This window comes from Eptatretus burgeri, chromosome 4 (genome assembly GCF_056783735.1).
Source record: "Eptatretus burgeri isolate ZD-2024b chromosome 4, Ebu_testis_v1, whole genome shotgun sequence".
NCBI lineage: Eukaryota > Metazoa > Chordata > Myxini > Myxiniformes > Myxinidae > Eptatretus > Eptatretus burgeri.
Genome location: NC_140964.1, coordinates 43903918 through 43930211, shown reverse-complemented (window position 1 = coordinate 43930211; position 26294 = coordinate 43903918). Strand labels below are relative to the sequence as shown.

The following is a 26294-nucleotide window of genomic DNA, read 5'->3' as shown; positions in this document are numbered from 1 at the left end:
AAAGTTTAATGGCCCGTGAAATAAACATTGCAGATAATTATCTGCCATGTTGCCTGCTCATCTGTGCATGCGTCACATGGTACATAGTTCACAGTCTACGCAAACGTTATAACTTTATTTTATAACGTCTGTTTTTCACCAGATTTGCTTCGATTTTCTCAAGAGCAACTCGCAAAACCTCCGAAAATATAGACACAGATCTGGCAGACGCTATGGATAAGCAGTTCCTGTGGGAGACAGGTCTTGCAGTGAATGCATTAAATCATAGCTCAATGAAGCTGGTTAATTTTGACACGTTCTTCAATCTTTTGTTCACTCAATATAATTCTCCAACCAGTAGAAAATGATAAGTTTAATGCTTTGGAAATTTCACACTTTCTTGTGTTGGTATGGAGAAGGAGGGAACAAAGCCTTGCGTGCTTAAAGTAAATAGGTATCTTGGCTTAGTTATAATACTCGTTATTTCTTTAAATTATGAGATTTCTTTACAGATTTCGACACTTGTTTAGTCCAGACGATATCCAATCCTCAAAACCGAAATAGTATTTCGATGATATACTTTAATTTGTCTGTGAGAGTAGATCATGGAAAATTGCATCGTATAATGCATTAAATCGCTCCAAGCTCTTAATTTAGAAATAAGTACTTATAAAAGTGATGTATACAGCGATTCATAGCTACTGTATTATGAATAGGTATTCCATAATGTGAGTGAAGAAAGTGAAAAAACAAACACTTTATCGTGATGAAATCGTTCTGCAGGTTCCAAATCAGGAGATGGTTGAGCAGGCCAAAAAACATGGTGGCTTCAAACCCCAGCTTGGTTACTGAGGATACACCTTCAGACCCCATCAGACCAAGGATGCGCCTCATTAAGGATATAATTAACTAAGACCTTAATTATCTTCAAAAGGGGTGTTTAATGAACCCAAAACACCCAATTTTCACTCTTGCACTTCTTTGGAGTTTTCTTAGTATGCATGCAAAGTTTCAGGCTGATAGGTTTCATGGTTTTGGAGTTATGGAGAAGACGCACTGACATTTATTAGTTTCGATAAATATGTGGAAAGGAAATGTTTGCATTACGATTGGTGTAAATCATGCCAACACAGCAAATCTGTGATGTCATTCTCTACAACGACGTGTGGGGGGCGGGCGAGTGTCGCGAGCCGATTCATGCTAGTCATATATGACAATCTTCTTCAATCCTGTTTCCAACAACTCAAAGAACACCGGACGAATGCTGCACCTATGAATAAGGATGGAAATGAAAATTAAGTGTTTGAGGTCAGCTTGGTACTTGGTAGTGTTATTGAAAACTACTTAATAGGGCTCCGTTATGATTCGGTGTTGAGGAAAGGTTCATTTCAAGTTGTTCAGCAATATTCCTCAAGAACAATAAATTCTTGTCCAACTTGCTCTTGGGGCACATATTTTACTAAACAAGCATTTTCTGGCTTTGCATGTTTATTCGACAAAATATTTTCTGTTTCTCTGTTTCTTTCTCTGTTGTTGTTGTTGTTGTTGTTGTTGTTGTTTTTTTTTTTTTTTTTTTTTTTTTCTCTCTCTCTCTCTCTCTCTCTCTCTCTCTCTCTCTCTCTCTGTGTGTGTGTGTGTGTGTGTGTGTGTGTGTGTGTGTCTCTGTCTCTGTCTCTGTCTCTGTCTCTGTCTCTGTCTCTGTCTCTCTGTGTCTCTGTGTCTGTGTCTCTGTGTCTCTGTGTCTCTGTCTCTCTCTCTGTCTCTCTCTCTCTGTCTCTGTCTCTGTCTCTGTCTCTGTCTCTGTCTCTGTCTCTGTCTCTGTCTCTGTCTCTGTCTCTGTCTCTCTGTGTCTCTGTGTCTGTGTCTCTGTGTCTCTGTGTCTCTGTCTCTCTCTCTGTCTCTCTCTCTCTGTCTCTCTCTCTGTCTCTCTCTCTGTTATTTATTAGCTTTGGCAAATAATGTGAAGATAAATCTGATGTGGCCCAGCTTTATTGCTCAAACGATTTATTTTCACTCAAAACTATGAGCATAACTACATTTTCATAGTTTGAGCAGTCAAGACTGACAGTCATAATAATGATGATCAAAGCCGTGCAAAAGATTAGACAGCAACATCAACAATACTTGATCAATGTATCGTGTTCATGTGCTTGGAAACTTCAGTGGACTAGTTAGAGTACCAATCCCAAGTGACGGGAAAAGTTAGCAAAAGTATCCGTCTCCAGTGACAGGAAAAATTTAAGTTAATTGATAAATTTAATTGATATTTCATTGACTTTGAAAAGGTTAATTGTGTTGCACTTTTGCGTTCATCGTCTGGGAATGTCAAGCTCTCCGACTTTGATTTCGCAGATGATGCAGTCATCTTTGCAGAGAATCTGGATATCCTTTTGGGGGACTTCAAGGTGCTGAATGAGGGGTTGGAGCCGCTGAGATTACGGGCTTCCTGGGTCAAAACTAAGATCCAGGCTTTCAATGACATCTTGGATGCTGCTATCTTGTCTGTACCTGTTTGTGGTGAGGATGTTGAGGTCATGGAGAGATTCACTTACCTTGGCAGTGATATTCATGTCTCTGCTGGCTGTGAGCCAGAGGTCAATAGATGTCTGGATCAGGCCCGGGGAGTTATGGATTCACTGGATCATGGGGTGTGGTGCTGCCGGTACCTGTGTGGGAGGATGAAAATCTAAGTCTTCAGGTCCTTGGTGCTTCCAGTCTTGCTCTACAGATGTGAAACTTGGACTCTGACCAGGGATCTGAGAGGGAGACTTCATTCCTTTGGTACCAGGTCTCTTCGGAGAATCCTTGGCTATCACTGGTCGGACTTTGTGTCCAATGAGTGGTTGCTGAGTATATATATATATATATATATATATATATATATATATATATATATATATATATATATATATATATATATATATATATATATATATATATATATATATATATATATATATATATATATATATATATACCAGGTGTGTTCCATTAACACTCAGCTTGCTATTGCTTCCCAAGCCAGCTGTTCCTAATCAACAATTACGTTGGAGTGCTTGCTTGAGTGCTTAAAATCAAGCGGGCTACTTGGTGAGCAATCTACAAGCAGACTGGTAATGAAACACACCCCAGGTGAGCCAAATTCCACAAAACTATCCTAATATCAGAAAAATCTTCCAAAGGAATCACTGACTTGTCTCAATATTTATACAATGTTGGCTCATGAAAGGGCAAGGAGACAAAGGGCAAAATAAAACATCTTGGACAAGATGTCACAAGCAATTGAATGAGAGAGGAGAGGAAACATGCAAGTAAGAGGGTTTGGTTCGGCAGGGTTCATCCATCCATTGGGACCATACTCTGTGCAGAGCGTTGGTGCTGCCTCAGCAGTCTCCTTGGCTATTGGGCACAATCCTGGATAGCTCGCCACTCCGACACAGGATACCAGTGAGCTGGCACTCAGTTTGCCGACTTCAGAAGGATGACAGGCAGAGTCAACCCCACCTGGTATTAATTCAACAGCTGAGTGTGATTTGAACTCAGGATCCTCAGATCCCAAGCCCACCACCTTCACCATTAAGCCAACACCAGGCATAGAGGCTGTCCAAATGTTCCCTGAAAAAACTGTCCTTGTATTCTTGTTTATACGAAATTTATATCTGTGTGTGGTCGGAACATCACTGAGGCTATCATATTTGGACACCAAACGTGCTACTTTGCTGGAATGAAATGAACAATTTTATTGGTGCGAAGTGGATGGCATTCAAAATGTATATGATAAAATTTAGGAAGCCATCTTTTGCTGAAACAAAGTAATTTTGCTTATTTGCCATGGACATATTGTTGTGGGCCCGGAGTCGGTGACTAGGATCGACCGCGAGGTGGAGCAGTCGGGTCGTCTCCACCGAACACCCGGAATTGCAAGGTTGTAACCCTTGGATAACTCCAAAGGTCACGGGTCCCTTAAGGACCGTGCTCGCCAATTCTCTGACGGCGTGGGGTAGGGATAATAGTCAAATTTCAATATACCTGAGTACCCACGTCGCCAAATTACGGGGGAAGTCAGACCCTCGCCGGACTCTGTCGAACCGGGTCGCTCTCGCGACCTCGGTCCGGTGTAACCGAGCGGAATTACCAAAGTCTGTCGGTCCAAACTACAACTTACAGCCCAATCGGCTTACTGGTTCTCAAGCACGAACCGTGCTGGGTCAATAATAGAAAGCACAACAACGAGCTGGTACATTGAACAATTGGGCGTTTATTTATAATGGGGCAGGGGAGCACGAAAAGAGCAGAGTTAAACCGACTATCAGAAATGCAATTTACAACGTACAAGGCACTTAAACAATTGCTACTTATAGACTGGGCCCACAGACACACATGCACACACCCAAAAGAAATGGTGGCCGCGGCCTTTATTTGACCCTTCAGCTCAGGAGGGAAGGAGAGCTGAGGGTAAGAATTCGGTCGGGCACCTTTCCGCCTCGTGTAGTCTGGTCGAGACGAGCTGGTTCATGGGAGACTCGAACCCACACCTTCGTCGCCGCACCAAGCACCAGGGACCACGCTCTCCAACCAGCCACGCACCAACGAACCAAGACCAAGGAGAAGACCAGAGACGACGATGACCCAGGACCAGACGAACCAGCCAGCATCAAGACCCACGACCCCCAAGACGAACAACGCTCCCCAGCCTGGCGTTCCTTTATTCCTTTCTTGTCCGGGGTGAGAAAATTGCCATCTGAGGCAATCTCAACCCTCATTGGCCGGGGTGTCGTGGGAAAGTCGCCCTCTGTGGCAATCTCAACCCTCATTGGCTGGAGTGTCGTGGGAAAGTCGCCCTCTGTGGCAATCTCAACCCTCATTGGCCGGGGTGTCATGGGAAAGTCGCCATCTGAGGCAATCTCAACCCTCATTGGCCAGGGTGTCGTGGGAAAGTCGCCCTCTGTGGCAATCTCAACCCTCATTGGCTGGAGTGTCGTGAGAAAGTCGCCATCTGAGGCAATCTCAACCCTCATTGGCCAGGGTGTCGTGGGAAAGTCGCCCTCTGTGGCAATCTCAACCCTCATTGGCCGGGGTGTCATGGGAAAGTCGCCCTCTGTGCCTGATTGGACAAGGGGCACACCCCTGCCTGCATGGGCGGAGTCTCAATCTGAGGCGATGGAAATCTCCGCCCACGTACGTGGCTGGACACGTGTGTGATGGCGCGATTTGCGAAGTGAAGGAGTCATGGTTTCGGTTGGCTGGAGGCTCGATTCGTATTGCAAAAACCCTGACTAAAAAAGTAACTCTCAGCGCACACATGTAATTCCCGTTAGACACAGGTAGGGGGCCCTAACTATAAACACATTTTTATCGAGATTACTAAACTTGGGGACTGCTGTCTGTTTGTGTGTAAGTGGCTTCCAAATCCGTAACAATATTTGGTACACAAAATGATGGAATCTTGATGCACCTTTCCCCCATACACCAAATACAACTCCTCCAATAACAACAACAACAACGATGATAATTCATCCGATAACAATCCCGACTCCGACAACAACAACAACACCTCCACCTCCAACAACGCATATAATAACAAAAGTAATAATGATAACAGCATAATATTTATGTTATCTATCTATAATTCCAGCAGTGTGTGTGTGTGTGTGTGTGTGTGTGTGTGTGTGTGTGTGTGTGTGTGTGTGTGTGTGTGTGTGTGTGTGTGTGTGTCTGTCTGCGACTGCCGTTTCTCGATGACCGCCGGTCCGATCTGATTGAAACTTGCCAGGAATATTGCTGGGGACCCATGGATGTGCCTTTTCGAGGTTTGATATCAATTGGACAAGCGGTTCCCAAGTTACGACCATTTATCTGTCGGCCAATGACAAGACACGGTGCTATGACATCGCGAATGACGTCACAATTAATGTTTATTTATTTATTTATTTATTTATTGCACGGTCGACGGTCTGATCTGACTGAAACTTGCCAGGAATATTGCCGGGGCCCCGCGGATGTGCTTTTCAAGGTTTGATATTAATCAGACGAGCGGTTCCCAAATTACGGCCATTTATCTGTCGACCAATGACAGGACAACACAATTATTCTTCGTTTGATATGACGTCACAATTGACGCTGGGGACCTGAGTATGTTTCCCAAGTTATGGCCATTTATGATACGGTTGGTCCAATCTAATTGAAATAATGCCCCAATCCAGTTGTCATTTACGCACCTACGGGCCCGTACTAGTTATAAAAATAATATTAATCCGAATAATATCCCCCCTCCCCAAGGGGTTTTTTCCTCCTTTGTCGTGTTAAGGTGTATAAATATCTTTTCACGGGGCACACGGACCGGAAATAAAAAAAACCCATTATCAACCACAAACACACATGATTACCTTTATAAACAGTCGCTACTGTTGTTTTACATAACGCCTCAATTGTGACCTTTATTCAATGCATAACTCTATGCTCCCAGAGCAGATGCCCTAGTTTAAATAAAATGAAGATTGTAAAAGTCTAATAAATAAATAAATTCCAGAATTTACAAAAATTGACGCAACGTCGATTACACCACCCTATTAAACACGTTAACATTTAATTAGCTTTTTCTCCCTGTTGTTTGTGTCCTTTACGATTTCCTTAAAAACAGTAGGTTTCCAATTTGGAATGATTTTCATTTCACTGCCAGACAAACCAAAACAATTTTCTTCTCCTTCTTTGCACATGCGTGCTCAGGACAAAATTCCATAAAATTTGCCAAATTCACAGCCAAGGTAATGCTGAACTATAGATTTGTGTTCCATAAAACTTAAATTGAAATGAAGGAGTTCCTTGATGAAATACTGATATCTGTTAGACAGACAGAGTGAAGGAATTGCTTTACCGCGCACGCGTGGTCATGAAACACAAAGGTATCAATTCCTTAAAACTTTTGCTTGACTGTGATTCCAACATAAACCAAACAGGCAGAGTGCCAGGTGCTTCGTTCCCTCAACACATCAATTTAGGATCTCCAGCTCACTGTGGCGATCATGTTGGTTTCGAAACAACGAATGCCAGGCACGTCCTTTGGTCTTACGCTTAATGTTCTCCAGCTGTCCCTGCTCCTTTAAAAAAAATATTCTCTGTTTTCATGTCATAAAAATAATGCATTTTGCCTTCTTTCTCTGTCATTTATTTCCACTGTGTGCTTGGGATATGCTCTGTAAGCAATTCAACAACTAGAAATTTGAGCAACAAACACGTTATTTGCCTGCAGCGTTCTCAAGCCGAACACCCGGCTCACGATGAAGCGAATTCGAGGTGAAATCCCATGTACCATTTGTGTTTGTTCTTGTCACTCATGGTACAGTACATTGATGCCGATTAATGTCATTATTCATTATTTTGTAGGTCATAACTTGTGTTCAAACTCCCCCATGACCCTGAGCATATATATATTTTTCTATCTATATAGATATATATATATATATATATATATATATATATTTATATTTCTATCTATATTCATATATTTCTATATATATATATATAGATATATTTCTATATATATATATATTTCTATCTATATACATATATTTATCTATATATAATGCATATACATACATTCTCCACATTTTAGGATGATGTTTGAATAACCTAAACCAGAGTTGTGCGATGATTAGTTTTACAAGGAATTATTTAAAGAAAACTAAAAGATTAACCTAACAATGGGAAGGTTTTCCATTTGGAAACAGTGAGAAAATTTCAGTGGAGCAGAATGGAACGTTCCTCCAGACACGTGCAAAGTACTTGAGAAAAAGCCAAATCCAGCTGGCAAAGATCAGGCCTTGTTGTGGTGGCCAACGAATTAAGCTGGAAAGGCCAACACAAGGAAGAAAAATACACTTTGAATGAAATTCTCGAGTAAATCTCTGAGAGCTTTGCAAGCATTTGAGACACAAAAACAAAAAATGGCTGAACAGAAAAAGAAAAAAAACCTCATTTTCCTTCCACACAATCAAATCAGACTGATATTGACAAAGGATATGACAGCGAGAGCAATACCAGTTCAGATAAACACATTTGCTGGACATCCATAGTTTCATACAAGATGAACTTGTGAAAATCCATGCCACTCTCACTGAGAAGTTCACAAACGATCGCTTATTCGTCCCCTAACGATTTCACTGGAGGGGACTATAGGTTTACCGTCTGTCCCACTTGTGGTTTTTCAGACTTTTTTTTCCCCAAACCCTTTAACATATTCAACTGAAACTTGGTGCATGGCTTTATTATGATAAGTTGCAGAACAAATTCGAGTTTCATGGCGTTTCGTCAATTTTTCCGTTTTTTATGCTCTTTTTGAACTTCTGAGAACAAGTGCCCTACGCAGTCTCTGATGAAGGCCAAAATTATGCTGAAACTTTGGATTTGAGCCTTTTTGTGACAATTTATTTGAGATGGTTGTGCCATTGAATTTTCAGCAACCCCATGTATTACTGTATTTTTTATTTTATTTTTGCATACATCGTCCAGGCTCATGGAAGCGCGAGTACACTGAACGGATCAGGACGTAACAGACAACATCAGGATGCAAAAGGAACAGTATAGAGAAGGGGAAACACCAACAGCAGAGTTGAAGGCCAAGATAGAAGGTAACTTGGACAAATAATGGCTGTGGGGAGAAATGGGGGGGAGAGGGGGCAGGAGAGGATGCATATAGAAGGAAACTCCAAGAAGGGAAAACTGAAAATTTGGAAAGAGGAGGGATTAGAGTAAGCTGGGGGTTAATATGGGTAGAAAAGATCATAGTTTTGGATAGGGGATAATCTGAGATGGTGGTGAACAGCCATCTTGAAGACCTGCAGGGAAAAATGAGATTGAAGATGTTGAAGTTAGTTCCACAGGTGGGGAAAAAAAAAAAAGGAACAAATGAGTCAGGGTGAGCAGTGATCTAGGATTTGGGTAGTTTTTCCAGAAGGGGGTTGATGGTGCACCGTGTGTGCCCTGCAGAAACCAAGAAAGGGGGGGGACAAAGCATGGAAAAAGCAGAGGGTGCAAGACCAGAAAGGAGGCAGGAGAAGACAGAGACCACTGACCAGACTGTGATGGCGAAGTGATAGGCCCATTGACTCGGCTTCATCACAGGAGATTCCAATAATCTTAAAGGCCTTGGTTTCCACGGTATCAAGCTGAGCAAGACATGAGGTGAGGCAGGGGAGTCAGCCCAAAGGGGAGAGCAGTACTCAATCAAGCTGCAGATTAAGGCCTCAGAGATGGATAGTTTAGGTGTGCCAAGGAAAGACTTTGTACAACAGAGGATGCCCAGTTGCTGGTTGCCTTTGAAGGCCAACTGTGAAATGTGGTTTGTCCAAGAAAGATCATGGCTGATTGTTAGACCTCGGAATTTCAAAAACTGAACTTCCTTAGGAGGATTGTTGAGAAAGGAGGGTTTGCCAGACGGTCCTTTCGGAACGAGATAGTGAAGGTGTGAAATTTGTCAGGATTTAAAGACATATTCCAAGTGTAATGCCAGCATGTGATTTTGTCAAGGTCTGAAGAAATGGAAGAGGCTGCAGCCTGTCTAGCTGAAGGATGAGGGATGTTGTAGCAGAGGGTTGAGTCATCAGCAAATAGTAGAGGATTTTCCAGAGAGTCAGATAGACCATTGATGAAGATCAGGAATAAGACTGGGCCCAGAACACTGTCTTGGAGCACTCCAGCCTTGATAGGGACAGGAGATGAAAGTATTCCATTAAGTGCCACACATTGGCAACAAGAGTGGAGGAAGTCAGTAAGCCACGTGTGGCGTTGACCTGTGATGTTATAAGCAGAGTTTGGGGAGCAAGGCAGGATGCCAGACTGTATCAAAAGCACGAGATATGTCCAGAGAGGGCCCCGAACTCATGTCTGACATTTAGGGCTTCCATCCATTGTTGGGTGAGTATGAGCAGCAGGTGTTTGTGAATTAATTGAGTGAAGACACTGCCATAGAGTTGGAGCTTCTCAATGTCCAAACAGTTAAAGACACACTTTTAATAGTCAATGCAAATGCAGGAAAAAAAATTTACCCCCGTGTGAGGGTGACGATCATCTCTATAATACCACAAGCTCTCAATGTTCAGTTATGACCGAAGACTAATGCGCAGCTCCAACTGAGTAGTTTGGTTAAAGGTGACTCGGCATTTTGGCGCGCGCGCAAGAAATTATATTTTGAAAATAAATGCTGACGTTTACATTTCGGGTTTTGAAACTTTTGCACCTTTGGCGGAAAATGTATAAATATAAAAGGCTAAAAATGTGTTTTATATTTACATTTCATTTCTCCTTCCTTCCTTCTTTGCGAATCGCATCGGCGTTTTTGGCCATCTTCCAGATCACGTGACGATCAAACGGGAAGGAAATTCAAAAATCTGTCTGGTGAGATACAAGATAATATTTTTTTTACTATCATAATCAATAAACAGTTGCCGAATATCTTGTAGAATGGCAGACGAGATAGGTTTTGAAAATGGCGATTTTTATAACTTACGTGACCTTGACCCTGACCTTGAACCCGGACAAAAGTTATGTCGTTGTGCAACACTCATCAACCTCTACCCACATACTAAGTTTCATCAAGATCGGAAAGAAAAATTGTTGACGGACGGACGGACATCTAGTCCGGCTTTATTAGGTCATCTCGGTAGAGATGACCTAAAAATCATCAATTTTAATCACAATTATTTATCATAACATAGAGGCATAGTTGAGCTTGCTATGCCAGGAAACATAATCATTAAAGTCACGATGACAAAAATCGGAGATCTGGAAAAAAAATGCAAGCAAATCGTGGGTACATCTCGGTGTGTCAAAGGTATTTATTCAGAAATATTCACCTGCGAGTTAACTGATATTGATTGATTTTTATTCGGCACAAGTGAAGCTTCAAAGGATCGATCTTCTCAAAATACATATGATGTCCAAGGAAAATATCCATAATCAGAACATTGTCACAGCTTGTCAGTAACACTGTTGTTACACGCAATAGCATCGTAATAAGCAAAAGCACAGCGAGTATCATATAACGGAAACATTATAATTGTTTCAGGAATTCAAACAGTTTCGCTTTTTAAAAAAAAAAAAAAACTGTTTTCGCTTCTTATGGTTGGAATAAATGTTTTTCTATCTCTACTTTCAAAAGGACGCTGAGCAGGAGAGGCCCAATGTGCTTCTGTAAGGCACAGATGATCTAATACACTTTGGATAAACAATTGCACAAGAGATGATGCGTCACGTTTAGCTTTTGCCTTTAAACTATGTAGTGATAACTGCAACACGTGGCAGAAGATACAAAGCCAATGTGACACATATGGCATGAAAATAATTAAAGGGGTTGGCTGCAAGTTGCAGAAAATAATCAGTAGCGATTGGTGGTTATGAAAACAATATTAATGAAGATTGGCTGTTGTGATGGCCAATTTAAATGTTTGAAAGTATACCTTTAAACCACTAACTTACTTGTTTGTTGCCATGAAGTGTTGCAAACAAAAATTAGCTTCTGAAATAACAAAACTTTTGACGTCTATAAACAGCAGGTTTGTTGACTGATCCCACGAGATTGACACCGATTCGAAGACTTTGTGATGCAATACAACTGCGATGGCTTTCTGCGGGTAGGCCGATGTTAAATCGTACAACGAAAAGCAACGATGCTCCTTACTTTGTGTGTAGCTTATGGATTACAAAAACAGTTATCAGGATCAATACAATAACGATGATAAATCAGCATGAATGTTCAAGTCTTTCTCATTGAATGATCAAGATTTTGTAGAACTCAATCATACCCTAAAAATTGTTTGATTTTGAAACACAATCTTTGGTCAGAGAATAATAAAGCCTGAAAGAACAAGACCATAAGAAGAAAAAAACAAAAATCTAATGTAATAAAATTCCAAGCTTTTGATATGAAACCAATTTGGAAATTTAAAAGACATGGGGGTTTGGGATTATTATTATTTAAAAACCAAGAAAGTAATGCAACATGATAAATCCTGAGATTAATGAGAGCTGTTTACCCATCTTTGGTCCAATATCTATTGTTCAGGCACTAATTGGATATGTTAACGAAAGTCCAAAGATATTGCAACATCATTCATGATAAAAATCACAACCTGAGGTTCACATTGTGATGAAGAGGAGAAAGGCAGAAGATGTGAAGAAGATGAAGAGATAATAATAAAGAGGTCATGGAGGAGGAGAAAAAGTAAAATAAAATAAAATAAAAAGGAGAATAATTTTATTAAATCAAAAACTGTAAATACAGGGTGAGACAAATAATGAAGCCACGTAAATCTCTCCCACTCATCCACTGCTACGTATTTAATGGTCCCAATTATTCTCACCTTCTTGTGGAGTCAGCAGGGAAAGGTTTTTAGCCCAAGTCTTTCACGACATGGTTGGCCAAGCATAACCACGACATGGTTCCCACCATTCGACATAAAGTTACAAGAATTAGCAGTTTCTTCAGGATGCCGAGGATAACTCATCAACAATTTGCGAAGGACACCGTGGAATCTTTAACGTCCATCAGCTAATGTTAGCAGACGGATTCCCAGCTTAACACCCGTTCATAGGATGGTGGACTTTATGATGCAACACTGCCTGTGAAGAACTAATCTGAGAGTTTATAGTCTGGTTGAGAATCGAACCCAGACTCGCCAGCTTAAAAGCAAGTGCGCTACCTTTGTACCATCCTGGTGGACCTTTGAATCCACATAAATGTAATAAAACATTTATGTTGCTTCAATGTAACTGTGTTACCCCATGCAATAAAGCATTAACAAGAGGAGGAAGATTAGGAAAAAAGAAAGAAAATAAGAAATTGGAGGAAGAGGATCAGGAGACAAAGAAAGTATAAGCAAAGCAAGGAATAGAAAAGGAGAAAAAAGTACAAGGAGAAACAAATGCTGTTTGAAGCACATCTTATGGCTATGCCTCTGTAGGTTGTCCACAAAAGCAGGGCATCGAGGTTTATGACCAAGACTGAAAAGTTATATCACACCAACAATATTTATGCTTCATTGTAAGAAGAAGAAGAAGAAGAAATATGTTCCAAGTTGAATGAAACAGAAATACAAGGTGGTGCCTTCCCAGGGGAGTTTCGGAAGGCTTAGGCCTGGTAGGCTGAGCCGTTAGGAACATGATCTTGAAGTCCGTTATAGCCACGTGAAGCTCGTGCTCGAGGTCCGTCTTGCCGAGGACGGGGATTCCTCTGAGGTCTAGCATTTGGTGGTGTTTCCCTAATGGCTGTTTTGGGGTCGAGTGAGGCCTGCACCATGGTGGATTCTTGGTTTTGCTGTTGATCATCATGGTTCCGTTCAGGTGGTAATTTTCCCTGAACTTGTGCCTTTGGCATGTCCCTCCTCTGATTTCTTCGGTAACCACTATGCATGTCCCTACGTTGATATGTTGCTGCCTTATAGTTTTCTCCACCAGCTGGTGAGGTCCCAATGCCACCTCTTCCATAATCCTGTAGTCCTCTGGCACGAGGAGGGCGAGAACCCGCACCAAACCGCCTGACTCTTTGAGTGCCTTGGAATGGATGACCCTGAAAGGCAATGACAGTGCACATCGTCAGCATGAGTCAAGTTCAAAGTGTGTGCACTCTTCATCCAAAAGTTTTTCCAATTATTCCAAAAAACTTCCCAACAATCATGCACACGTGTTACCTCATCCCAAACAATCGCAAATACCGAATAAAGTGAAAACTTAAACAAAACAAGACTTCATCAGCTTATCTTATCTTGATATACTCGCTGTATATGCAGCATAATGCCTGAACCAAAGCTCTTCACCCTTTCCTATCTTGGGCTACATGTTGCGCTTCCACAGTACAATTCCAGCTTCCATGAGATCCTTCTTCACTGTTTGCTTCTGTCTTGGTCTACCCTCTTGAGCAAGCACCAAAAACTATTACTTTTCTTTACTGTAAAAAAAAAAAATACATTACTTTTCGCCCTAGATTAATCTGTGCCAAGGGAAGTACCAAAATAAAAACACAGCATGCATGAAGCCAATATACCATGAGTGAGATAAGTTGAATAATATTCAACAAGTATGGTGTAAACTTTTCATTTTTCCGAAATTTTAAAACAAGAATATCAATGGAGAAAAAGAAAAAAAAAAACTGCACACTCCGGACAAAAACACTCTTTGGATAAAATCTGGGTCTGGAATACTTGACTTTTGCATCAAGCGTTTGTAATCGTGACTTGTATAATTTTAAGAGGGTCAAAACTTTCATTCCAAACTGAACTGTTTTGATTAAACTTTTATAATTCCCCATAACCACTGTCAAATATATTGACAGTTAATGACAATCACACATTCTCTCTCTTTCTCACACTCCCTGCCCATTCATTATCTCCGCGACCGAAGGTGAAGGAGGTTATGTTTTCACCCCTTTCTGTCTGTTTGTCTTTTTGTGTCCAAGATATCTCAAAAGTTTGTAGACGGATCCAGATAAAATTTTGTGGACAGGTTTGGTGTGCGACAAAGACAAACTGATTCGATTTTGGTGAAGATCCAGATCCGGATCCAACTACTAGAATTTTTTAAGTGATTCTTCACCATTGAGAGATCAGGCCAAAAACGATATAGAGCACGATGTCTCAAAAAGTTGTGGACGGATTGCGATAAAACTTGGTGGACACATTGGGTGTGTGACCACGACGAATTGATTTGATTTTGCAGAAGATCCGAATCCGGATCCGACAACTAGAATTTTTTCAGCGATTCTTCACCATTGAGAGATTGAGCCAAAAATGATATATAGCATGACATCTCAAAAAGTTATGAACTGATTAGGATGAAACTTGGCGGACAGGTTGGGTGTATCGCAAGGACAAATTGATTCGATTTTGGTGACGATGTGAATCTGGATCTGGATCCGAGAATTATTTAATTTTTAAAGTGATTCTTCACCATTGAGAAATAGGGCCAAAAACGATATATAGCACAAAGTTTCAAAAATGTATTGGGCCCGCTATGTTCTCGTGGATCAGGCATTACGCGGCGGAGGTATGCGCTCTACCGAGTGCCCTTCTAGTTATCCTTTGTGTTCATGCCATGACCGACCTTTGTTACAGGATGTGCATTGTGCTCTTCTGTCGAGTTAACTGGAGTTTCCTTTGCCTGTTGCCCTTGGGTCGGAACCGGCTGACTGCGATGCTCTGCTTGCCTCTGATCTGCCTCTGGCCTGGACGTCATTTCGCGTTGTCCATGAGCACGGGGAGGGGGTGTGGCCACCTTATGGGAACTCAGCGAGATGAGTGTGTCATAGTTCGGCTTAGATGAGTAGCAGTTCTTTGGGTGTGTCACTGGAGGATGAGACATGATATGTTAAGATAGCAACCATTTCTCGCAGTTATGTAAATTTTTCGGCTCCTTTTAACAGATAAAATTACTGATCGTATTTCATTGGATCATTACCCTTACTCAAGCGAGACAAAAACTAAGTTATTACAATAAATGGTAACAAATTTAATAAGCATTAAAAAAAGTTTTCCAAACCCAAAGCACAAACCTTGCGACCTTTTAGGAGGTAAACAATATATAGTCATAAAATTATCGTGAAGTCATTAATTATATAACTAAAAGCATAGTTTAGCAACCCTCACCACAAGAACAAAAGCATTCCAAATGTCTTATGAACTCTTATTTGATGAAAACTCCCTTTTCTTTCTCAGATACAGATAACATTCTTCGATCCATCCAACTACAATTTGTAGTCCTGACCAGTGAATCACATTTTCATTAAATGTAAAAAGGGCTGACAGCAATTTGGAACGCAAAACTGACTTCCTGATACAAATCCGCCATGATCATATATTCACCCTATAGCTGCAGTGGTGATACTAATTTGTGTCCATCGTGGCAAATGTTCATAAACATGTGTGACCTGCCACACACTAAGGAATCTCAAGCAGCCAAAGGGTTAATTGCAAAGGCAGGCCAGAAATAGTAATGCAAATCACTGTTCTGACTTGAGTGTGCATCACCCAATAGGTGAACAGCATGTCGCATCCTGCCTATGCCCACAAACTGATCTCTGCCCCCACTCCCCAATTGAATATGTCTGTTACATTAACTGGGGTGCTATGGAACTGAATACTTGTGATATACACTGAGGAGACACATAAAAAGGGGGCACTGCCATGGTGAGGATATAAAAGCAAAGCCGCTCATGCACATTCGCAAAAAGGACAGTTGCAGTTCAGTTGGAGAAGTAAAGAGAGTGCAAGCAGCTAAATCAGACAGTTAAGGAAGTAGGAATGGTGGTAGGCGGTAGGCAAGAGGAGGCAGTTTATCATGGAAGCTCCCCAAATGAGAACGGAGCAGCCTTGTTCGCCATCGCACCAGCTCCATCATTCGGAGCACTGACACTGCCATCCTTCGGGCCCATCTCTCGCCTCACCACCAGCCATGAGTTGTACCAGCTTTTTTCCTCCTCCCATATTTCCCCACTATATCTCCCTCAGCTTGAGTTTCTTTTCTTTCTGTGCATCCCCATCATTCCTTCTATATCTCTTAAGACAGGCTCATGGCAATAGGGAGAATTGTTAATTGTTATTAATTGCATGTTCCGTATCGTCTTGTCGTCGAGCATCTCTCGCAGACTGTGCCCAGTTCATCATCCTTGCATAGTAGAGTTAATCTATGCTAATAAGTGTGTGTGTGTGTGTGTGTGTGTGTGTGTGTGTGTGTGTGTGTGTGTGTGTGTGTGTGTGTGTGTGTGTGTGCGTGTGTTGCCTCCATACCTCCAAAACCATGAAACCTAGCGGCCCAAAACTTTGCATGCAAACGAAGGGAACTCCCAGGGAGTGCATGAATGAAAGCTGGGTGTTTGAGTAAATTTAAACAGCCATTTTGAAGATAATTAACTCATCTTATCATGAATAAACAAAAACAGACGTATCCTTTGTCAGCCTGCTCTCCCTCGCAGGGGTCTGAAATCCATTATTTGCTTCAGCCGGTTCAAAAATGCCTTGATTTTCCACAATGACCTCTTCTCACATGGACTAATTGAAATATTTAATCAAAGTCTGTCTTCAGATTTGAGGAAAGGAGCTGGTGGACTAAATAACTGTCAAAATCTGGAGTGAAATCTGAAAAGCTAAAGAAATTACCGATTCTTAAAACTCAGCGTATTTACTTTCAGCAAGCAATCACACATTGCCAGAGCATTAAACTTGAACTTTTTCCCACTGTTTCAGATAATTATATCGAGTGAAGAAAAGATTCAGGAATGTGCCTAAAGTGTAACTTCATTGAGTACACTGAAAATAATTACGATAAAGCGCTCATCATCGAATGCCTGATCGAGAGGAGGTGGAAGGAGGAGTGGACAGAGGGAGGGGAAGGGGTGAGAGAAGGGAGGGTAAGGTGTGGGGTGGGAGTCCGGAGAGAGGGGTCGGGGTAAGAGGAGGGACCCAGTATTGCCGGACAACACTGGGTACCTTTGCCAGTTAAAATATATGTGCTTGCTTATTATTGATTACCATTATTTTCATTGTCATTAAAATGTGAATTGTTCGAGTGGGGCACTGCCATGGTGTCCGAGTGGGTCATCCTCTGGAGATGCACTATCATTAGTGTGGAGTGCACTCTTCCCAAAAATTGAGCTGGCAAACCGTCCGATGTAAGATTATATCCAAATATCACCTATTCACTGAACGTTCAGAGATATTAACCCATGCCACATCAGCATTTGCTGCAATAGTCCTAACCAACAAGGGGCACCAACCATGCATCCTATCTAATTTCAGGTCAGGTCAGGAATGGGGAATGGAAGCATGCGGCGGAGGAGCGCGTCACTGCGTCCACTCTCTGCCAGTACTCCAGGGGCCTCCGTCTGGACATCCCACAGGCAGATGCCTGGCCCATCCCCATCTCCTTGAGATGCTGATCAACCTGCTGCAACCACGACGCACGTGGTCGGCCCATTGGCCTCCTCTATTCACCAGGCTCCCTCACTGAGAGAATCTGATGAGCAGGATCAGTATCAGGAAAATGAGCCACATGTCCATACAGACGCAGCTGATACATGCGGACTATGCAGGTAACAAATCTCATTTGAGTCTCTCTCAGCAACCGCTTGTTGGACACAAAGTCCGACCAGCGATAGCCAAGGATTCTCCAAAGAGACCTGGTACCAAAGGAATTAAGTCTCCGTCTCAGATCCTTGGTCAGAATCCAAATCTCACATCCATAGAGCAAGACTTGAAGCACCAAGGACCTGAAGACTCAGACTTTCGTCCTCCCACACAGGTACCGGCAGCGCCACACCCCATTATCCAGTGAATCCATGACTCCCCAGGTCGGAGATGGTATCACCATATATCACAGCACTCTCAGTATCAGAGTAGAGTTCAGACAGATTGATCAGTTTTGGTGGCACCCCACGAAGACCAAGAATCCTCCAGGGGCATCCTGATTCACTGAATCAAATGCTTCACAGCGATCAACATCGGCTACAAGCAGCCCCTGCTGAAACCCTCGTCTGCGTTCGGTGAGGATCCGGAGCGCAAGGATACGGTTAATCGTTGACCTCTTTGGTGTAAAGCCTGACAACTGTGGATGCTGGTGCTCAAGCAGCTGGTGGGGAACCCAATCAAGAATTATCCCAGCAAAGAACTTGCCCAGCACTGAGAGCAGTGTCACCCCTCGGTAGTTGTTGCAGTCTTGGTGATCACCCTTCCCTTTCCAGAGAGGGACACCAAGACCCCTCTTCCAGTCAGTTGGGATGATGCCTGTGTTCCACACAGAGCACAGAACTGCATGCAATGACACGAGTACAGCATCTCCACCAGCCTTGAGAAGTTCAGCATGGATGCCACAGATCCCAGGAGCTTTACCCCATTTCAACTATTTCACCACAGCCTGTGTTTCCACAAACTGAGGTGGACCACAGTTGTTTGGAGGGTCAGCAATTGGGATTGTAACACCCCTGACATCCAACTCGACAGCTGGTGGATCAGCCTGGTACAACCGCTCAAAGTAACTCGCCCAGCGAGCCTTCACTTCGGACTCTGCTGTCAAGAGCCTACCACTCTCTGCTCTAACTACAGTATACCAAGGGATGGGCTTGGTGGAACGCAATGTGCGAATTCCCCTGTTAGCAGTAGGAGAATCACTTGACCACAGGTGATGCTCCACTCCTTAACACATTCCTTGCACATTGGCCTCTTTGTCCACCCTTAGTGCACATGCAGTTTTACACCACAGCTACCTAAACTGCTCAGCTTTGCCATCCAGCCTGGCCCTGCGACTCTGATCAATGGTATCCAGTGTCCCTTGAGGGACAAAATTCTTCTTCGCCCGATGGTGAGTTCCAAGACATCCACCGGCAACATCAAGAATGGTGGTCTTGAAGGCACTCCACCCCCCCCCCCCCAAATCTCCACTCAGCATGTTCGCAAACTCCTCAGCTAACCTCTCATCCTTGAGCTTGCCAACATCGAGCCTAGGCTGGGATGGTACCATTTTCCTGGATTTAAGCTGAAACTTCAGAGTTGCTGCAACAAGCCGTGGTCAGTATTGAGGAGCTGAGCACTCCGGTAGACCCTGCAGTTCTAGATCATCCTCCAGCGACCATCAACGAGCACATGGTCAATCTCCTTTGCCACACCACCAGTGTTGGAATGCCAAGTCCAGCGATGAGCCTGTGGGTGCTGAAACCATGAACCAGCCACCCGAAGTCCATGACTTCTTGCAAAGTCAAGGAACTTAGCGCTATTCAGATTCACAGTTCCAGACCTATGGGGACCAACATATGTCTCATAACCATCCCTATCAGTTCCAGTCGATGCATGGAAATCCCCCAATACGAGAAGAGCTTCCTGGGGCACCAATCATCCACAGACTCGAGCGTGGAATAGAATGCGTCCTTCACGGTGAGATCACTCGCCTCAGTCGGAGCATATGCAGAAACCAGGGAAATGACACCCAAGGAGTGACGAATCTTTCATCTCATAATACACTCGTTGACCGGTGTTACCTCAATTATCATTAGATTCAGCTTATTGGACACAGCTGCAGCAACTCCTTGGGCATGGTAACCATCAGAGCGACCAGACCAATAGTAGGTGTAACCACCCACCATGATCTCGCCGCAATCCAGTCTCCGAACCTCAGAGAGAGCTGCAATCCCGATGTCCAAACGCTTGAGCTCAGATGAAAACAGAGACAGGTGATCATCCTGTCTTAGGGATAAGACATTCCAGGCACCCACCCGAAGGGACCGCCTCAGGTTAACCAAAGGAGACTGCCGTCTGGTGGACGACACCTCAGCACCACCCCAACACACACTTCCGCAATCTGACCCAGGAAGGTTACCCCATGGTTTCCCTCCTATCAAAGATTGAGGGTCCCAAAGGCTTTGCCCCAATCCCATCATCTGGTGAGCTGCCCTGCGAAGGGCAGCTGTACAGGAGGTACTCCCATGGAGTGCGTTTTCAGATTTTTAAATGATTTTCGAATGTTTTGTGGAATGAAGGGTTTTACAGTGGCAGGAATGCAAATCCTGCTATAAACCTCATCATAAAAAGTCACCCAACTGCAGGAGGACGTCCGCAGACACAGTTGGGCACTAGATACAGATGGCCATTGGCTGACAAGGAGCCCCTCCGCCTTTTGACAGGTTTTGTTCTTCATCCTACTTGGTGTCCATATCATGCACCCTCCTCACCAACAAACTTGGTGGGGGAGACGGTTTGGTTGCCGATAACCCGACCATGGAACAGGTTAGTACAGGTTTACATGGTACCTGTAGCAAGTCACAGATCTAATCTGACCTTATTTCAACATCCATTATACGGTTAACAAGACTTCTGATTTGTTTCTTAGGTCGCAGAAATTAAGACAATTTTAAAGCAAGCTTGTTTTGCAACGGAAACCAATGTATGAGTCACCAACACTTTTAGTAATATTTTCTGGACTTTAACCTCAGCTCGCATGGTCGTCGTAGCTTACCCAATGATCTGAAAAATGGGCATCACACTTTGAAATGAGAAGAATGGTTAATGTGGTGTGTGTGTGTGTGTCTGTTAATCTCATACCTTCCCCAAATTCCTCCAGGGCCTGTTTCAAGCACTCCACATCGCAGACAAAGCGCACCATTTTACTCAATTCCTCATCGTACTTGCGCTCACTTACAAAATGCTGAGAAACAAAAATAAACGAGATCTCTTACTCAACCTTGTGACCTTAAACCAAGCATGTTACCAAACACATGTGCATTAACATTTTCCATTATTGCAGATTCCCTTTGCCTTGGAACTTAGCAATGAAATGTATGACCCTTGAGAATAACGCTGCAAGCAAAGTATAAATAATTGTAAGATTTTACCTGACAATGAAAATATAAAATTAATTAAAACTGGTAAACCAGTAATTCCGGGCTTCAAGGCGTGCCTCCATTTTAACAAATTTCAACACCATCACCCTGTCACATGATATGGGTTTTCCGAGTTAGAAAGTTAGTTCAAGTCTGCCATGGGGCCCAGCTACGGGGTCCCTCAAGTTATATCAATGAAGGATTGAAAAGCCCATAGCAATACATGATAAAGAAAGAAACTTCACATTGGACAAATCGAGGCTGGACAAATTTTCAAGTCCCCAAAAAAGTCCAATAACTCCACATTTGCATATTAATGTAAACGGCGAACTTGTAGAACGTGAAAATATCTTCCAGAATGTGTGGTCACTTTTTGTCTATCTTCTTTGGTTTTCATTTTACGACATGTCAAAAATGGGTGATTTTCAACTTTGGGGGGCTCTGGGGCCTCACTGGGGTAAAATACAGACATCGTGTAAACATATTTGGAATCCTCTCTTCAAGGCTTATCAGAATCTGTCATTAAATTTTTTCAACTCTCATTTGCATATTTGGCATATTTAATGAGGCGAATCGGCATCATTTTAATCATATAAATTATGTAACGATTTCGACGAAATTAACAACTTAACATTCCAATGGAACCTCGCAAATGTGTGCAAAAGTTTGAGGCTGTCCTATTACCCCTTCTGGAGAAGAAGATGTTTTTCGGTTTTGGAGAAAATCCAATATGGCCGCCATACCACGTGACCGACGTCATCAAAATTTTCATAGTATAAACAGCAAGTGGGGAGTTATTAAGGTGTTAAGTTTCATTGAATTTCATCAAAGCATTGTTTTCATTTAACGACATTTCAAAAATGGGTGATTTTAAACTTTGGGGGTCTCTGGGGCCTCACTGGGGTCAAGTCCAGACATGGTATAAACATATTTGGAGTCCCCTGTTAATGAACTATCTAAATCTATCATTAAATTTTTTTCAATTCTCATTTGCATATTTTGCATATTTAATGAGGCGAATCAGCATCATTTAAAATCATATAAATTAAATAATGATTTTGACCAAGTTAACAACTTAACATTCCCATGGAATATTGGACATGTGTGCAAAAGCTTGAGGCTGTTAGCTTATCCCTTCTGGAGAAGAAGATGTTTTTAGGTTTTGGAGAAAATCCAATATGGCCGCCATACCACGTGACCTACGTCATCAAAATTTTCAAACTATAAACGTCAGGTGGAGAGTTATTAAATGGATAAGTTTCATTGAATTTCATCCAAGCGTTGTTTTTATTTTATGACATTTCAAAAATGGGTCATTTTCAACTTTGGGGGGCACTGGGGGCTCACTGGGGTCAAATACAGACATAGTATAAACATATTGGGAGTCCCCTGTTTATGTGCTATCTAAATTTGTCATTAAATTTTTTCAACTCTCATTTGCATATTTTGCATATTTAATGAGGCGAATCGGCATCATTTAAAATCATATAAATTAAATAACGATTTCGACCAAATTAACAAATTAACATTAGTATGGAACTTAGCAAATGTGTGCAAAAGATTGAGGCTGTCAGATTATCCCTTCTGGAGAAGAAGATGTTTTTAGGTTTTGGAAAAATCCAATATGGCCGCCATACCACGTGACCTACGTCATCAAATGTTTCATAGTATAAACTTCAGGTGGTGAGTAATTATCCTGTTAAGTTTCGTTGAATTTCATCCGACAGTTTTCCCTCCAGATCTGCCACAAAATCGGTCAGTAGAACATAAAAACTCCTTTAATAATAATACTAACGATTTCAATAGAGCTTCAGCCATGCTTGAAGCCCTAATTATACCCACGTAAAAGTAAACCTTTTTTTGGACCTGAGAAACAGGTTTTTAATCGATTCTTAAAAACCTCAATGAGAATTTTGACAATAAAATGGCAGTTCCCAACATACTGTATGCACATTACAAAACCGTCCGGAAATATCAAAAAATGTCAAAGGAATCCTCGCTTCGGGATAAGACAACCTACAGAAACAAATTCAGGAGTGAGCTATAATCTTCCAGTAGTTAGTCTAAACAGGTCATTGTAAAAAATAAAAATTAAAAAAAGGGATAGAGAAAGAGCTAAACGGCACCACAGCTGTTCTGCAGAAGAGTTCATTCAGGACAAAATTGATTCCACATGTGGTGACATGGCAGATGCACAATCACTTTGTGAAGTCATAAATACCAGGCCTTTCAGCCTTTGGGGGCAATAATATGGAGAGTGGAGGTTTCTCTTATCATCTCAAAAATTCCAGGCTAGATAGTTTAAAGTTAACTAGGTTTTTATGTTCTTTCACCCCTCCAAAACTTTACTAACCAAACTTGTTCTGGCATTGTCAAAAGAAATATCACAATGCCAATTTTAAAATATATTGAACACAGGCTGCAGCTTTTGACCTCTTTTACTCTTAGTGCTTTCTGGCAACTTGTGACATCATTGGAGCAGGTTCGCTTTACATCCCTCAAGTACCTTGATATGTACACGGAGCTCACTCAGTTGATGTTCATCCATACGACTCGCTTGGTCAGACTGATTTTTGAGGACCAGCGCCGTGGCCTGTCGCTCTTCCAGCAGTCGCACTACGAGAGAAGAAAATAATAAAAATACAACACTTTTTTTTAAAAATGTGGAACATGAGAGCTGCACATGCGAAACGAGTTTGATCTCCGGTTTTGAATATAGAAACCACAATACATTGCTGGTGGAGCACAAAGATGAAGAATGCTATGCTATCCTCATGTATGTTATCATTCTCAAATCTCTTTCAGGATTCAAAGAAAATGTCATGTTTGTGATTTAACTCATAAAATATGGATGGAAGGCTCAGGAAGGAACACAAAATTACATCAATAAATCACAAAAATAACTTCTCACATATGGATTTCGTAAGATAGAGGGAACACCTCAAGGGAAAGATCGAGTTTAGTGTGAATCGTCGTTTGTTTTTTGTTTTTCTTCAAACATCTTTTACCGGTAAAAGCAACAAGGAAAAAAAAATCCAACTGTTACAAAATAGAAACTCCTGTATATTCCCTTTATTTCAAACTTTTTGGGATAATATTGCAATTTAAATCACCGACATATCCAGATTGTTCTTTAAGGAGAAAATAAGTTTCATTCTTGTTTTTACTATCAGTGGGGCAACTTAGCATAACAATTGTGCATTTTGTGAGGAAAGCACCAAATTGGCACACTAGTAGCCTATCATATTATGAACAGATTTGGATATTGGGCCATCTCAAAATTTTTGATGGCAGTGGAAAATGGCTGCCACAGCCTTCAGCAGCTGAATTTGAGATGGCCCAATATCCAAATCTGTTCATAATATGTTAGGCTACTAGTGTGCCAAATTTGGTGCTTTCCTTACAAAATGCACAATTGTTATGCTATATTTAGCGTGCTTAATTAAAAATAAAACGGTACTTTCTAACACCTGATTTTGAAAGTAGTAAATCAATATCCAACATAAAGATATGCATATTTCCATGAAAGTTCAATGATACGTAACAGCATTTAAAATTGTCAGTGGAACGATAGAAGTTTGATATGTTACAAAAGTATCTGGCTGGAATTTTTTTCTCTAAAAATAATGGTTTTTCTATTAGTATTTGAGATAAATAATTACATTCATCATCATATGACACACACTTCTTTAAAATCTCTGATTTCTTATGGGATTTGAAGAAATGCTCATCGGATGTCAAGGAAAATGCAGGGGAAATTTTTGGCAGGGACTGTTGTGCAACATATAGGAATCTCCCCCTCCCCCCTCCTTTCCACCTCAAAAAAAAAAAGACAAGAGTAACACATTTAAAGTTGAAAATTAAATATACATTTGCACAGCTGTCCTTCACTATTAAAGATTCAAGATTCAGCATGATCTCTGAATCCCTTTCAATTATCATTCCTAAGATTGTTGGCTATTGAATAGCCAGTGGATGTGAAATTTCTATGGTTTATAACATGGACAATAAATTATCTTGAATCTTTAATCTTGAATTGCAAGAGCAGCCTGGACATGAGGCCTGTCGGATTAAAGAAAATATTGGCGTGTTTTGCTTCCATAATTTCATCATCCTCTGTGCTTTTACATTCCGTTTGTGTGCAACATTGCTGTACTAGTACAGCAGTTATGTGAACTATTTGGTGGAATTATGTCTTTGATGATAGAAGCAAGGAATTTGGCACACAGTTAGGGCATGCCCTTGGGAAGATTTTTGGCTATAGGGCCATAAAAGATTTGTCCCGTGACAGAAATAGCAGACATTTTCCAAAATGGCTGCCAAATACATTATAATTATGGATTATATTGTGTGGAAAGGTGCTGGTGGAGCTGTAGGCCTAACAGAGAACCTGGCAGATCTGCGTCGCTGGATGGTATCTGGCCCCGGGATGACTCGTTTGATTGGAGAATTTAAGGGTTCAACGGAGAAGAGGTAGGACACAGATCGGCGTCACCACAAACAAAAGAAGCATGCACATATGGCATTTGCGCGAGATGTGAAATCACTGAGTTGAACCATCGAAGAGATGGGAAACCCATTCAGTGAGAACAGCAGTGATCTTCTTGTACTGGACAGTAGGAACATTGCAGATACAGCTGTGGCAGAGGCAGCAGATTGAGAATCTTGGACTCAACTTGTATGAGGCGGATGTAAAGGAGAGACTTGTTAGCCAAACAATTCCCATTGCAGATCCTGTCAAGTGCAACAACCTCCATCTCTTCAGCTGGCCTCCAGTCAGAGAGAAGTCAAGCAAACAGCTACAGCTGTCATCCCTGAAGAATAACTGCTCGCTCTTCTCGATACGCCATGGTGATCTGGACGAGTTCTTCCAGCATGAAAATCAGGCTTGTTCACCAGCACTGTCACAGAGGGGTGTCCTGAAAACCGGGACGAAGTCAGACTTGTTGTGCTGCTTGCAAGAACT

General features: G+C 41.8%; 1 protein-coding gene across 4 annotated transcripts in view; it reads right to left on the bottom strand.

Annotated features, from left to right (window-relative positions):
* Positions 1-10787: 10787 nt before the first annotated feature.
* The window catches only part of LOC147027928 (spermatogenesis-associated serine-rich protein 2-like), a 66488-nt gene continuing 50981 nt past the window's right edge, over positions 10788-26294 (bottom strand). For all 4 annotated transcript variants that reach the window (XM_085877765.1, XM_085877766.1, XM_085877764.1 and 1 more), the window contains 4 exons: positions 23835-23944; positions 21051-21153; positions 15070-15311; positions 10788-13540 (listed from right to left, as the gene is read on the bottom strand). In XM_085877765.1, the coding sequence (XP_085733891.1) occupies positions 13103-13540; positions 15070-15311; positions 21051-21153; positions 23835-23944 (893 nt within the window). In that variant the 3' untranslated portion in view covers positions 10788-13102. The remainder of the gene's footprint in view (positions 13541-15069; positions 15312-21050; positions 21154-23834; positions 23945-26294) is intronic.